This window comes from Apteryx rowi, unplaced genomic scaffold, assembly GCF_003343035.1.
Source record: "Apteryx rowi isolate R43461 unplaced genomic scaffold, aptRow1 scaffold_361, whole genome shotgun sequence".
Taxonomy (NCBI): domain Eukaryota; kingdom Metazoa; phylum Chordata; class Aves; order Apterygiformes; family Apterygidae; genus Apteryx; species Apteryx rowi.
Window position 1 is genome coordinate 671,211 of NW_020450097.1, and position 16,896 is coordinate 688,106.

The window sequence follows — 16,896 nt, forward strand, 5'->3', positions numbered from 1 at the left end:
TGATGCTGCTCTGAGATTTTTATCTTGCTAATCATTGGAAAGATCAGTGAGGATTAACTGATTTAGCTTCCTTGCTCTGTGCAGGTAGGATTTAACTAGTTTTCTTCGGTGCCTTTGCCCCATGGAGCAGTGTCTTTATATTTAGTGTAGTTCCTTAGCTTACTTCATGCTGTGTTTTGGGGTTGTTTTTGTGTGTGTGCAAATTGGAGGTACAGGAGTGCACAGTGGCCATTCCTGGTATAAAAATGAAATAATTTTGCAGAATTGCAGAAACTGATCTTTTACAGCAGAAGTAATAGTGGAATGCTAACTATAGCTGACAGTCTTTCAGTTGGTCAGGAGCAGGAGGAGGGCTGGTTCAGATCTCTTTCCAAGATCTCCTACAGATCTTGTGGCCAACACTCATCATTGCTACTTTTGCTTGATCATGTATGACCAATAACAGTTCAGAATCCTTTGGTTCAGACAGTGGCTTTTTAGAGTCTTCTCAGATGCTGGTGATAGTTGCTCCAAGGCAGTTTTGGTGCCAGACTTTTTCACTATCGAATCCTAGGAATCTGTCGCTATCCTGTGAGATCTTCTCATTCTAAACTGTGGTCAAGTGTGCTGTCCATATCTCAACCCTGTTTGAATTACTTACTTAAGAGGATGTCTTGATTAACACCAGGAAACATTCTGCTACATGTAACTTGAAGTCTAGGATGCAGCTTTTTAACATGTTGTATGTCAAAACCCAAAGCTCCAAACCAACTGAAAAAACACCCACCCTGACAAAAAAAAAAAAAAAAAAAAAAACAAACTGAACCCCTAAATCTGGATCATTGCTCTAAAAATATTTTCCTTTGCCTCTGAAGAATTTTGCCCTGATCTCAAGTAACTTCATAGTAGTGCTTTTGTAAGCTTTGATGGTACCATTTAAATAAATAAGAGATATTTTATTAATTAACTATTATTGATATTCTTGATTTAGGCAAATCTCATGTGATATCATTTTATTATCATAGTGAAATTTGGTGCATCAAAGTTTTTTAAAATTTCTTTCAGCTATTCCAATTTTAAATATTGTCTTCCTCTACTTGCGGCTAAAATAAATAATAAAAAAAAATTAATTGCTATTGATATCCTGTGGGACTCCGTTTTTATCAATTTACCTCTTTTCCAAAAATTTGCATTTTTAAGATACTTAGAATACAGTTAATTTGAGCTTTTGTGGCTGGATTCTTCCSCCGAGTAAATTAGTTCCTCAGTAAGTAAATAGTGACCTAAAACTCAAATCCTAAAATAGGGTACCATTACACATTTGCTACCAAGAAATTTTTAAGGTGTTAGACCTTTAATCCAGAAACTGTAAATCCTTTGAATATTTTCAAGTGGTAGGTTAAGAACCATTGTTCACTGTCCAAAATCTCTCAGGCACTTATTGTCTGTACTATATCGAAACCTGTAAATGCTTTAAAATGATTGAATCTTTCAAAGTGTATGGTGTGAAAGTTTAAAAGTAACATTATTTCAAGGAAACTTTTTAGGGGAAAAAAAAAGTCTCTGTAACACTCTGGTGTAGGTTTGTCTAAATACGAATGCTAAAAACTGCCAAGCTTTTTCCATAGGTGGAAATATTTATAGATAGAAGACACCATTCAGTCTTTTCATTATTTTGAGAACAATAGTTGTGTTAGGAGTATTTGTTTCATTTTATCTGAGATTGCACTTTGTCTGATTTACTGTATAGACCCTATATTTTGACACTGTACTTATCATTTTTCAGCTAAAATGTGTGCATTGTTTAATTGTTATCTGTTTGGTATATTTTTCAAGCCTGACCATGCTTATTGATTTCACTAGGACTACCCTAAGCTAAGCAGATAATTGTGAGTTTAACTGGTCAATACTAAGTCTTCCTTTCTCTTATTAAAACCGCTGTATATTCTGGTCACTGTTCGATATAATGTCTCTTGATCAAACTCGGTGACCTTTCTAGTGTGTGTTTACTGGTGCTGTGGTGTTAGTATTACTGACACCATCAATGGGTAGAATACTGTAAAGTAGCTGTTAACATGAAATGGGTTAAAATTAATTATTTGAAAAAATTGAGTGATAGTATTTCAGAGTACTTAATTTTCCGAGTCTTCAATTTATTTCTTATAAGCTGAAACAAATAGATTAGAAATAAGAAGGTATATTGGGCTATTGTCAAATGGGATTGTAATGATAAGAAGGCTCTTTGTGATTTAATAAGAGTGGACTGTTTGAAAATCTGATTTAAGCACTCTGGTAAGAAAAAAAAAAAAGAAAAGTCTAACTATTGAACTTCCAGACTGATGAACTGGCTTGTGGCAGTGAAACAAATGAACAACATGAAAGGAAAAAGAAGCCTTGAGAATTCAAGAAGTATGCAGAAACATTGAAAAGCATAGCTAATATGTTTGATTTAAAAAAAAAAAAAAAAAAAGGCTGTAAGAAAACACAGATCTTTCAGAATATTCACATGGATTTTATAATACTGTATATAGAGCAGTTGAAAATACATTAAGTAGACATGAAATTGGAAACTATTAAAGGTTGAACTGGAAAGTAACTTAAAGTTTGGATTTAATATTTGAACCACCATAAGGATGTAATAGAAATGTATAGCTGAGTGCTATTCTTTATTATTGAATAATATGCCTTTTAGAATAGGATAATATGAAAAGGAGAGTTAAAATGTATATATTTTTTCTGTTGTTAAAGAGATTAATTGTTTTAGTTTCCGTGTGTCCAATTTAGGGTATTTCCATGAGCAGTTGATTAGTGTAACTGGATGTTGCTGCTCTGGAAGGAAGTCCCACCTCTGTTCATCGCTGCCTGTTGAGTTTCCATTCCTTTCCTGCTGCTGGCCCCATGGCTATATGGTAAAATGGGTCAAAGAGCTGATCCAACTGTAGGACCCCAACCTGGGAAAGGGTGAGGAGGAAGGAGGTTTGTTTTTGGCCTGTCATTACAGCAGAGATGGCAGGAATGAGGGGCCAGAATTAGGGGGAAGGCAGGTAAGGGTCTTTATATTTCAGTAGCATCATTTATTGTGGATTAAACTGCTCATGAAATTTATATTTAGAAGGGAAAGGAGGAGAAAAGAAGCACACACAGGAAAAGTCACAGGCATAAACACACAATTCAGGATGAGAAAACAGGGAAAAGAAGATAGAGAACATATGAAGTATGAGCGTCTCATCTCATTGTTCTTAAAACTGCTATGCTGTGAATTTAGGACATACATGAAATAAATACTTCAGTTTTATTTATTTTGTAATTTAGTTTTTGATTTTGAAATATTTCAGATGCTTGCTTGTATACTTGATAACAGTCCAGGCTTTGCCTCAGCATTTCCTTACAGAACAGGAGTGTGAGTTTATCTGTCGTGTAAGAATGGGCATGGCTGTCTTTTAAAATAAGTGGCTGTAAACTCATTCAGGATTAGTCAGTTAAATGAAAATGTCACTGAAAAAAATAGAAGTAACTTTCCTAATCATAATACACATTTTTAATGCTCTTTTAAAAGTATATGAAATCTAAAAAGGGAATACTCAGATGCAGCCAGGGTTAATGGACATGATTTTCACACCAGTGACTTTTGGCGGTAGAGTGTGTAAAAYTAAAAAACAAAACAAAAAACTCCCCACTCCTTGACCCCATCAAAAGCACCCCCTACCAAGTAACCAAAACCAATTAGTATTAACTTGTTTTCTTTTAAAATGATTAACAGTGTTTAAATTAACATGTCTGTCTTCATATAATAAGATTGCCCAGGGTTCGCTTTAGCAAATTTAGTCACAGACATATTCTTTTTATTCAAACATTCACTTATTCCTTTGTTAGGTATTTGAGTTCCTTACTGACATATTTAAAAGAAGGACTTAAGCCTAGAGGGCCTATATATTGAGTGAAAAATAAGTATGGATGTTTTAAGAGATAATAATAACATATTTCATTCAGGGATGATGAGTGCTTCTTATTTTTACCTTTATAAAGTTGACTTGAATACTGTCAGGTGTTGTTGCTGGACAGGGCTTTTCCCTGCTGTTCTGATGCAAATCACAGTATCTGTTACAGTGACCTAAATATTATCATGTGCAATGTTGAGATCAAGTACTCTTGAAAGTGAAAAGAGTGAAAGAGTGTAAAAGGAACAGGAGCTTCGGCAAAGTTCTAACAATGATTCTCTAGACTACAAGCGAGTCTGAGGGAAGACAGGAATGAAATCTGACAAAATTGCACTATGCATGTATACATTATATAGAAATGAAACCTTCTGAAGTTCATAGTGGTCAGTTTAAAATATAAATGAAATATCTAAAAGCAGCAAGAAGGACACATGCCTTGTATTAACCAGGAAGTGAAGGCCATTGTGGAACTCTGGGGGAGAAGTTATGCTGAGGTGGTTATAAACTGACCTGAAACCTCAAGAATGTGTTCAGATATGTTTCAGCAGTTGCACCTCAATCATATCTTCAGTCACCTTTGAAATAAAATGAAGGTTAGAGTCACAATTAACTAAATCTATAGTAGAAAAACTCTGTTTTTAAAAATGGAAGTTAATCCAACAATTTTCAATAAAACAAACTAACCTTGAATAAGTGAAAGTAACAATAGGTAATTACAGAGCCCAAACTATCCAGCTATGCAACATCTTAGCTATATAAGCTGAAGATCTAGAAAGCAGGTGGCTGTGCACAGCTGCCAAACACCATCTTAACCTCATTAGTAGTCAGTAAAGCAAAATCGGAAAAGCAAGTTGCAGATGGCAGTGAAAGAAAAGACACATAAGAATTAGCAAAAAGAGTACCTCTCAGAAGCAGATTTGTTCTCGAGTATCTAATGTTACATGCAGAATAAAGCAATTTAGTGCAAACGTCTGAATATGTGTAGAGGAAACTGATTGTTACTGTGAATTAAGGTAGTTTTGAGTGGAAGTCTGTTTCTGGATAACACTAGTGGAAAAACAGCTATAAGCATGCTTTCATTATGAGCACAAATGTAGTAGGAATGATGATGAGTAATGCTTATTATGAATGATAATTCCCTTTTTTTAAAATACAGGATAGTTTCTTATTCTCTTACGTAGAGAATCCCTTTCTAGCTGAACTCCATTCTGTGGCAGTTCTTATTTTTTTTGTGTTTCTTCTCATAACTTGTTCCCCAAACAGCGAATTTAATAAAGTCAATTAATCTACTAAACCTGCTGCTCTTTGAATATATTTAATATGCCCCTTATTCCTCAGCTCCATTATACCCCAGAGAGAGAGATTTGGGTCTCGTGATGTGGCTGATTTAGAATTGCATGTGTGCTAGTTACGGTACTTATTGTTCACCGGCATTTCTGCTGCCTGTTAGACTGGAGAGGAGCTGCGCTGTAACTGCTTTCCCCTGCGACAGTCACAAATGTTGGCTTGTCTTTTTTACCCAGCCATAACTCTTAATGAATGTGCAGGAAGAGTATAGCTTTTTGACCTCTACCTATTGGTTAAATTTGGTTGAAATTGGCCAACCAGCCAAAGCTGACTTCTGGTCTCTTCTGGCCTGAAATCTGCTCTATGGAGCACTCTATCAATGTTGAAGAAAGAGACACTTTGAAGAACAGATACACTGGAAAATGCTGGTAGTTTCTCTCTTACAGTATTATCCTTCAAGATCGATGTTTTAATAGTGGTAAAGCTGAAAAATCTGTGTGGCAACATAACACCCGTCTCTGAGAGGTCTGAGAAGGAGTCTTGACAGAGTGAGATAGCAGTTCCTTGGTGAAACTGCAGTGTAGCTGACCAAAAAGATTGAGACACTGTAGATTCTTAAAGAACAAATGTATTATTTTGAAGTTCCTCAAGGCAAACTCTGATATATGATCATTCTAGCTTTTGTATGTGTCAGCAGTATCAGTTCAATGAAGTCCTCTTCTCCACCTTAAAGATGGGTCAAGATTTACCTAAAGATGGGTCAAGATTAATGTAAGGATGGACAAAGGCTTAAATGGGCATAGTTTTGGAATAGTTTATCCTGAATAATCACTCTTACAAAGCTAGAGTTTATTTATAAGGTCCCCTTTATTCTGTCTTCACCTGTGCTGTGTCAGTGGTGCCTTTTTTGAAATCTATCACTTAARGTTACCATTTTCCCCCTGAACTGGAAGAGGAGACAGCAGTAGTTTGATCTGAAATCCTGTGAATCATTGTGGGCTAGTAAATCAAAAGGTAGCTTCCATSAATTCTTGTCTTTTCCCCTCTTCAGGGTAGTAGGATAATGGCACCACTGATACAACAGGCAACTATAATTCGTGGTCTGGAATTGAAAAATTAAATCAAACTGTATTATGCCTAGCCTTTTAATTCATTTTTTTTTCCTCCCTCAAATTATAAGAGAACCCTAGCTTTGGGGTTCTATACTCAGTAGTTGTTGATGCTTATGAAACTTTTTGTTTGCTCGCTTAAGATTCTCAGTCTCGAAATACATTTACACCTGAAGTTAGAGATGTATGTTTATGCAATAATTTGTATTAGGTGTAATCTTCAATTAAATGAAGAATAACTTCAGGAAAGTCTAAGATATTTATGAATTGGATTGAATTAGTTGACTTCAGCTGGAAAAATTCAATTTAGAAAAATCTGAATGCTGTAAAACAAAATACTGCAAATGTTTCTTTCAGCTAACAGAGACATAGGTTTTCTGGTCATTACTCCAAAAAGTATGAAAAATATATTGGGCATAATGGCTGTTTGATATAGTGAAAATTGGTTGCAATGATCTGAAATTTTAGTTTTTCCTATTTAGATACTTATAAGAGTAAACTCAGGATGCTAGGTTTTTTTTTTTTACAGTGCATACAAACATACAGTCTGGTTAGCATTGAGCTAAACATTGCTCTTTTGCATGGTATATAAATTTTATTGTAAGGAACAAACAGGAACATGTGAGATAAAATGTAATGGAAGTTCTAGATAGATGTAGTGGAAGTTCTAGAATAGAGGAATTTTCATCAGTCCTTGACTACTTAATGTGACACTAATTTTTTAAGTCACTTTCCAAGGGGGGGGGCTAAAAATATGTATATTTATAATGCCAGATTTCCAACTTTATTGCCTAGTTGGTCTTCGCCTTGATATTTAACAGAGGATTTAACAGGAAGTGGCAAGAGGCATAGAAATTTAATCAGCTGGGCTATAACAGAGAAACAGTGCAGTTAAGTACTTTCTTGGCAATGTGGTGCTGTTTTATCCATTCAGCAAATGTAATTTATTTGTACATCTGTCAATAAATACAAGGCGTCATCCAAKAATGAGGACTGCAGGGATTTAAGCTGGAGTGTATTGCTATGTTTGACACAAAGGTCAACCTTGGGAAGGGGGCTTGAAATTAATGTTTCTTGAAATTCATTTTTCTGTCCATTGAAGTTATCTCTTAATTCCAGCAACTTTCTCTGTTTGATAAGCAGAGAAAGTATACATTTTGATTATATAAAGGAGGGAGGAGGTGATGAAACTTCAAAAATTTCAACTGGCATTGCATTCTGCTGATAAGAATGGGACTTTATGCAGCACAGAAGAGATTACATGAAGTAGAATTGGGAAGCAAATTGTATTTACAAAAGATGGGATGATTTTCCTAACAGGTGTTCAAAACAGGCTATTCACTCGCATATTCTGCTGAGCTTGACTAGAAATAACTTCATTTCATAAAGGACAAATCTGATTGAAGGTAAAAGCATTCCCCTCCTACAGATACTTGTCTAAAGGGTCTGCATTAAATTTTCTTGATGGAGTGCAGTAGTATTTATTTTGCATCTATATGAACTGGTAATGTGGAAAATAAAAATACAAATAGTGCACTTGATTGCTTCAWGCTTCAGCCACTTGAATTACTAGATTTATATCTGCAATTATGGAAGAGATGTTGCAATATGATAGTTTGACAATAACTGTCAGAATTATATTAYCAAAATATATATTCAACTTATTTTTGAAATTAAGGGTAGTGAAATTACAGGTAAAGGAGCAGGCATAACTTCCTGTGTTGTTTTCCTTGTTTTTAAGGCAGATAAGGTGTATTTATTCTCTAAATGTCAGTTATTAGTAGGATACACAAATGTCAAAGATGTCATGCATCGTGAAGTTCTCTGAGGTATTATATGCATGTCTCTCTCTTGCGAAATATTTTGTCACAGTAAGCTGTAAAATATCAGTAAGATTTAGAATTCTGTGGTTGTAAGTGTGTGCTACTTCTGAATCCTTTACATTTTTTTCCTCTTTTCATAGATCCTGGAATTAGTGAAGGGCATGCATTACCAGCTGGCCTGTCAGAAGTACTTCGAGTTGACACATGATGTAAGTACCTACTAATTTTTTTGTACTATAATCAGTGTCTTTGTCTTTAGGAARGCCTTGGAAATCATGAATGAAATGGAGAGACTATTTGCAGTTTTAACATCCATTATTAGCTGTCTGTCCTGTTAGTTTTCACTTCAATGTTTTCAAATATACTTCAAATATTTTTATAATGACCTACATTTATATATCAATTTTATTAATATCGTGTATGTTACAAGATGTAAAGAGTTATGCTTGCTTCCTGAAAACATCAATACTGTTAAATGGCTTGAAATAGATAAAATTTAAGTTTTCAATATCCTGTTCTTAAACTAATTGCAATTTTTAACACATAATACAAGTATGTTTTTGGAGATATGCTTTAAGCAAAGTAGGCTGAATGTATCTAATCTAACACAACCCAAACTATAGTCTTCCAACCCTTATAGAGTTGGCATTGTTAATTTTTGCATGATATTTTTTAAATTTGATCATATGTGATTAGTTTTTAATTCAAGACAAACCTTCTCAGAGCTTTCCTCATTTGCTTAATAAGTGCAGGCTTCCAATAAAATATTAAAGTAAGATCCTCCACAAAATTGGAAGATAGGGAATACAGCAGTCAATCTCCTACATGATTTCATGATTGAAAGAACCAGTTTTCACATTGGTCCAAGATTCTTTGTTGTCAAGAAGAAATAATGGAGTGCAGCCTCCTTTTTAGATCTCTGTGCTCTCAACAACTCAGAAAATGGACACATCCCTTTCGAATATCAGAATGTGGAAAAGTCCTGTTAAAGATATGGTTGAGGGTTAGATGACTGTCAGGAGACRCTTGTTATTGACTTTTCAATTCTTACTGGTTTTCAGATTTGATTTAAATGGAACTCTGTCTCCTCAAACTCCTAACAAGGAAGCGTATGCATGCGGTACAGTACAGCAGAGGTATACTCTGAATCCATATCCAGTGTTGCCTGTCTTCACAGCTGTGATACGAGAGAGACAGTCTGTCATTTAGTCTAAAAAAAAAAAAAGATAAAACAGCTCTAATAATCTGGAAGAAAATTTTAAAAATCACGTATAATTTGAAATACAGATAATATATGCCATACGTGAGGCTAAGTCAGTAGAAATAATATTTTCCTAAGATGACTGTGGAGCCCAAGGTCAAAACTAACCAAAAAATAAATCAGCACATAAAGGTCTGTTGCATTTTAACAAAACTGTCTTTCTGTTGTTTTTTAGAAAATTCCAAAAGGATGTTAATTTTTTTAGTCTTGTGGTGGTAGGAATATTTGTCTGTGCTGCTTACCCAAATAATCATCTGTCTGCTTTGCAGCTGGTGAGTCTCTTACTTCAGTGAGAAAAGAATTTGGTTTTTGTCCTACCGCTGTCCTGGTTTTATTCATTTCATTCAGAAATAAAATTGTCATCAAACAAGACCTCCATCCTGAAGGTCACCAAAATATTCCAGAGATAATAGGAAGCATTATGATTGTGTCCTTTTTCGTTCAGCTATAACTTTCAAGTATTCTGATAAATTCTGCATAAATTAGATGTAAATTAGTGTCTAGGGTATGAGGATATTTATTTCATAGACAACTTTCCAAGCCACAAGCACAATTCCTTTTAATAGCAGGCATTCCTTAATAAGAACCATGAGTTTTTTGGAAGAAGAAACATACACATCTCTAGATAAAGAGCTTTCTGAAAGTACTGCTGTCTCAAAGACTGCACGTCTTCAGTTTCACCCCAGGTGATAAAACCCCAGGTAGTAAAAATATGTCAAGGTTTCATTTTTAGAAAAATGTTTTGTACACCTATGATGACTTAATGTTTCCTAAATTCTCTTGTGAAGACCCTCTGACATGGAGAAGGTTACAAATGGAGGATTTAGGAACACTGTCCACACCAGTAAACCTCACCTTTCATGGAGGAATACAGTATGTTCAGGGTTGTCTCCTGCTATTGTTTACTTTTTAAGGTGGTTTGAATGGCTTGAGGCAATAGTGCTTTGAATTTTTCTCCTATTTATTAATTTTTTATATAGTCTATTAAGTAATTTTACTGAAGTCAGCTTATTTTACTGAAGCTTATTCAACAGAAAGCAGTACAATGACTTCAACACTGCTAGAGGCAGAACACTTGGTATTTCCTGGAATATCAGTCAAACAGGAATATGAGATGATGTAGACAAGATCAACCTCATCTAACTTCAAGTATTTGCTTCTGAGCTGCTTATTCTAGTCTCCATTTTATTTGAAAGAGGACAGTAGTTGTATTCTTAGAACCTTTTCCTGTTAGGGGAGTGTACTCAGGAAGTGATGACAGAGATTGCTTGCTCACCAGTTAGATGTGGCTAACACATATTATTTACTGTAGCAGTATGATTGCTCCACATGGCTTTTTTGTAACATCAGCTGTACCCTTACTAGCTGTCATTTTAAAAGTTCTTGGTTAAAACTCAAAGATGCTACAGCTACAAAATAATTGCTTCAGTTTCTTTCAAAACAGCGTTTGCTATAACAGAAATATAAAAGTAGAGTTTGTGTGAAGGTCAATATGTGCAAAATGTGTTGAATCCAAAAAAAGTCTTGTGATAGTATCATTTATTACATGGAATAGACAGTTCTGTCTGAAGTGACAGGCTGTTCTATTTGGATCAATAAATGTTATAAACTTAAATTTCTGATTGCACAGCAAATGTATTCTTTGGACGTGGTGGATTTCAGATGGATTTACAAGTGTGAAGGGATAAAACTGTTAGAAATGTAGTCTCTCTGTTTCTGGTAGTCTAATTTTTAGATGCTTACACCAAAATTAGTGAAGAAGCTTTTAAAATAGGTGTACTTTAATCTACTTTACTTACACAGCATTGTAAAACTATTTTACAGTAGCATGAGCAGTCTAACTTAAAAAAAGCAAGGAAATTTGTATAGGCTCCACCTCCATTTTTTTGTGGCCAAACTTGTTTGCATTGTTACAGCCAGAGCAGATTCTTTCTGTTCAGAGAAATATTCACTGAACCTTGTTCAAAATCATGCAGAACAGAATTACTGATGCATTGCAATATCATAAATGAGGATGGTTGTGAACAAAACTTGGTCTTTCTTCAGGCTCTCAAAATAGATGATAGGATGAATGGGCAGAATTCTCTTAATTAAAACAGCTCTGTCCAAACTTCATCCAGCAGAGTTTTTAGTGGCATTCAAATTTGAAAAGGAGAAGTGGTGTGTAGAATCATATTACGCTTTTAACTAACAATCCATAGGTAGCTTTCAGCCAAATACCTTTAGTCATCTCTGAAAACACTGCTGTAGGCTCCATTTATGCAATGAGCGGCTTCTACAGCTTCCTTTAGTTTGTTGGGGAGGGAGGAGTTTAGAACAAATTTATAAGACTTACAAAATGAATCCTAAATTGGTGTGAAGAAAACTTAGATTTTTTTTTAAGGATWAAAAAAATAGAGCTAATTAAGAGTTTCTTCTAAGAAAGCTAACTTTTCATTGTACTGCTTATTTTTAAACCCTTTTGGTGGAAAGAAGTAATTTAGTTCCCATGTAATGGAAATTAGAGCAGGGATGAAAGCTATCTGGATGGAACTCATCCAGATAAGACTGAAATGAAATTCAGTGATTTGGTTTTTTTTTGTTTGTTTGTGTGCCTTTTTGTTTGGGGGGAGGCAGTCCCAAATTAGTGTGCTAGGCCTGTCGCTCATTTTAAAGAATTTTTTCCAGTGAAGGTCACTTCTTACAATTGTTATATTTTTTTAATCTCTGAATTAAATTTTGTTATATATGTAGCCATGTTTTTGATAGACTAAGATATACTGTGGTTATGCATTTAATCAGGATTCCATCTAGAAAGCACATTGATTCTCTGCTTCACGATATTCACAAATGCCTGAAATTTAAGCTGGTGGTTCTTGGTGTGTTAAATCAGACACGGTCCATGTCCTCAAGTGATGTTCTGTGTGTAAGCACTGTCATTTATTGTGCTTGAATCAGCTCCACCCTTCCAGGATAAAGGGAAGATACTGAGAGCAGAAAATTAGCAGTATATGGCGCCTAGTCCTCCTTGGTTTATTGCGTCCCAGGTTTGGGGATTTTTCCGGTGTTGTATAAAAGCAGTATTTTTCTCAAATTTTTATAGTGTTCACATGGACTGGTGGGCACRTATAAAGTGTAGGTCACCTGAATATGAGGCTGGAAGCCCTTTTTATATGAAGCATTTCAAACTTTTGAGCCTCTGGAAAGAGATGCAAAGGTTGTAACTGAGATCGTGGTGAATATGTCAGAACAGCTTGCTTTTAAAACTGAAAACTTTGTTGATTTGATGTATTTGGTAAGCATTAATTGCATTTTCATTTGCTGAATAACTGTGGAGCTGAAAAAATGTGCCTGCCCAGTAGAAAGGAGCAATAAACATATGCACATTATGCTAGTTTTTGGTATTCTTCTCCACTGGAAAAAAAAAAAGCTTAAATATACTTTGGTGTTGGTTGTGCATCCTGTACAGTTTCAGGGTGCTAATCTTGGTGCTGATGGAACAGAGATGAGCTTGATCTATTGGGCTTCTGTCATAGCCTGCTGCCTTGTTAAATATTAATTGCATTTGTGGCTTCTGGGGAACATTAGGAAAAGAGGTGAAATTTTCCATTCACAGCATCATATTTATATTTAGAATCTAGGTTTATATTGTGCAGATCTAAAAAAAAAATTACTGATAGTCTCTACTGCTGTTTGCTCTCAAGATTTGTCTCAGTCCCTCCCTTTGGTAGGGAAATGCTGCTTTAAGGTGTAGTTGTCCTGAATTTGTAAAGGGGTACTATTTTTGCCTATATTGTTTAATATGTTCTGGTTTTTTGACTTTACTACAAGAAACAGTGTAAAATACTGTTTGTGTGCTAAAGCAGTAGTTTTATTCCTAATGTGAGCAAAGAAATTTTGACATGAAAATAAACATTATCATGTCACAGATTTATCAGGCTACTAGTATTGACAAACTGATGCCTTTCAAGTTTTTGTGCTTACTAAATCACTAATTAATTTATTGTTGAATGTTAAAAATAACTTTTTGAAATAAATACAATAATTTACTGTTTCTTTCATTTTATGTGCAGGTTGATGACATTGGGCTTTCTTTGAATCATCCTAATCAGTATTTTGCAGAAAGTCAAAAGCTATTAAGTGGTGGTAGAGAAGTGAAGAAAGAGCCAAGTCATCTGGGAAACTCTCAGCAAAAAAGTAGTGGTCAGGAAAGCGTGAATTCAAATTCTACTCCCACCTCTTCAAATACAACAGCAGATGCAGAACTGGAAGGACTGGAGGCATACTTTGCTGAAGACTAAGCAGCTTTGCAGATTTTTCTTTCTTATTCCTTCCCCTCTCTAGCCAAATTCTTCCTTATAATAAGGAATATGTACTTGGATACCTAGAAGACAGAAGCATTTAGTGCTTTGAATAGGCTGATAAAAATGAAGAAAGATACTTATTTTTGCTGCTTTAGAATACTATTATATAGGGCATGTTTAAGGATAAGAATTAAAATTACTACCTAAATATCAGGKGTTTTTTGCTTTTTTGATGGCGTTCAAAGTGTTTAATTTCTTTATCCCATTTTATGGTCACTTTTATCTGTTCTTAAATAAAGTGCAAAATGAAAGTTTGTGGTATTCTCTTTGTTAGCTGTATTTGTATGGTAATTCTGATCATTAAGTAGGAGTTCTTATTTATGGTCAAAATTACCTTCTAGTGGAGCCTGACTCTCTCTGTTTGTTATGTGGGGAGCTGAGGGAAACAGCTTCCTAATTTAGTTACCTTGGCATTAAATTTAGGGAGCTTGTTTTAGAATCTGAAACAGAACACAGGTAGAATTTACACATCTGTGTGTAAGAAAGTAATCCAAAAAGCTGATGCTCCACCAATTGACTAATCATGGAGGAGCTAAAAACACATTAGGGGATATTCCTTTTCAATTTTAAAGTTTCCTCAATGTCTGGATGTGGCTGGAGCCTCCTGTATCTTGCTAAGCTAAACAGCAGCCTGAATGAAGCTTTGAGTCACTTAAATTCCGTCCGTTGCCCAAAAGTTGAGGTCACCTGATGCACAAATGGCATTAAGTCTAGAAGCTGCCACTGTGGGTCAGGTGGAAGTTTAAGTAAAGCTAATATTTTATATTATACTTGGAGTACTGTCCCAGGGATCTGCAGGATCTGAGTTTTATTTTATCTAAAGTTTAAGGAGTTTCAAGTCAACATTTCACATTTGCTGGAGAGTGACCTAGCTACCAGTGTAGCCCTTTAACCAAATAAATACAATATTGGCATTGCTAGTACAAGGCCACAGGCTTTGTATTAACCCTGCAAGGCCTCAGTACTAAGACTTACTTGGTTTGCTTTGTCTGGTTTTCTCTTGCCTACCTGGAGCTTTATTTTAGTCTGTTAAGCTAACAGCAAATGTCAGATGACCAGGTAACTATTACCTAATTTGTTTTTAGCCTACCTTTGTATAATTGTGTGGTGTAACATTTTATAACAATTTAGATAACACTTTATAACAATTTATATATATTTCTGTAGCTAATGGATAGTAATAAGTAGGTATTCTGCATAGAATAAATTTATCTATGACCTTAGATTAAAATAAGAGTGTGGAGGAGTGTAGGCTTGGGATGATACCAGAGGTCCCAGGGTGTAAACAAATCACCAGTGGCCAAGGACTGATCCTTAAAGAAATACAGCCTAAGGAGCTGGGTAAAATTGATTTTAGGGATAACAGAACAATGAACAAGTTTCTAAAGTGAGTAAACCACACTATGTATATTTAGATGTAATGTGGAATTACCAGACCAATGAAGAAAGAACAGTGTGTAGAGCATTTGGGGACAAATATAAACTTGCCCCAAGTGGACACTGGAGATGAGAAGAAACAATCCAACCACCAGCATCCATGTCTTCCTGGTGAAGAACTAGGGGCTCTTGACAATTTGCTGCAACCAGGGAAGAGGGTGCTGTGACCATGGGACTCTGAGGAGCAGTGAGTATAACACCAGAGAAAYGGGTCTATACAGGAAAGTGTTTGAGTACATAACCGTTTGCTAGCTGCATTATTTTAGGCATTTTATTTTCTCTACAGTAATCGGATGATTTGGACTTTTAATGTCATTGTGACTGGACTAATAACTATTTAATTACTGTTAAGATTTCAGACTAACAATAAATCCTTGGGTTCTCATCTAAATTGTGTTCCTCTAAGCGCACATAACTTGTGCAGGGCTCAGTGCAACACCACTATAAAAACAAAACATGCCTTTGGTTGTTAAAAGAGAATATGTTGGGATTCATTGTTTGTTTTTTGTTCCTTGAATCATTCCTTAATTTAGTTTTAGTGACTGCTTTGTGTAAACTGGAAAATCTTACTTCCTTTCACATACTCAGAGGAATTACAGAAATCCAACCTGAAGAGAAGTGTTCTACACCGTGGATCTTGAAGGGTGGTTGTTCCAGATCCAAGAAGCAAGGAGTTACCAATACCTCTGGGTCGGGTTTCTCCTGTTGGTTAAACTCTCGGCCAAACCCCTCTTGGGTGGACTCCAGGGATGATTCTATGGATCTGTTTGGCTCCGCTGATTGTATTAGATACTTAAGGAACTTGACTTTAGGGTTTCAAAGTGTTCTTGCAAGTGGTAGCTGTCATCTAATTTTGAGTTACTGAATACCTAAACTGGAGGTGCCTGAGTATTATCACCATGTATCTTCTTTGTAGAAGTCTAACTCTTTCAGACCTTCAATGAGGTTTATGTTCCTAACTAGAACAGCAGGGGAAGAATGAATTGGTTGGGGCACTGAATGCAGGTGCTGTGTTTCCCGGCCAAGAATTTGTAATTTATGATGGAGTAGAAACATTTCTGTTATGCCATAATCTTACTAATGTAGACTTTGTCAGCTTCTGTATGAATGAAATTATTAGCATTTCATCATTGGACTTTACATTTACTTTGAAATCTTTTATGTTAGGAATGATTGGCTTGTTCACCTATGCTACGTTGGATTGTTACATTAGCAGAATAAAATTATTTTTAGGAAGTCAAGCATAGAATTTAAAAACAGGGCTCTACTCTATTACMGGGAAGGAGTATCAAATCTTTCTGTTGAATGAAAAGTGTTAAATGTAAYAAACAGTATTTGACAAAACCTGTATCTTTCTCCTTCACTGGTTTAGATCATTTTTGTGAGTTTGCCTCTTGATTAATGGTACTACAAATTGCTTTGAACTACACTTTGTTCCCTTTTATTACCTGTCAGGTGGACAATAATAAAATATATAGTAGAAAAACATACAAACTAGTGCACACAGTTACGAGTAACTAGCAACGAATTAAAATTAATGCTCTTGTTGCTGTTTGAATACAGCAGATGGTGATTTATTTTCTTATTTCACGAACTTTGACCATTTAAATTTTTCATTGAAAGCAGAATATCTTGTATTTGACAGTGTATAAAAAGGCAGAATCAGAATCTTCCTTTTGAGCAGTCAGACACTGAAGAATTATTTGTCTTCTAGAGTTT

At 35.2% G+C, this 16,896-nt stretch overlaps 1 protein-coding gene across 1 annotated transcript in view; it reads left to right on the forward strand.

Annotated features, from left to right (window-relative positions):
* The window catches only part of PRIM2 (DNA primase subunit 2), a 109,599-nt gene extending 93,081 nt beyond the window's left edge, over positions 1–16,518 (forward strand). Inside the window, exons 12-13 of the mRNA XM_026073123.1 lie at positions 8,277–8,345; positions 13,450–16,518. Of these exons, the coding sequence (XP_025928908.1) occupies positions 8,277–8,345; positions 13,450–13,677 (297 nt within the window). The 3' untranslated portion in view covers positions 13,678–16,518. The remainder of the gene's footprint in view (positions 1–8,276; positions 8,346–13,449) is intronic.
* The last annotated feature ends 378 nt before the right edge of the window (positions 16,519–16,896 follow it).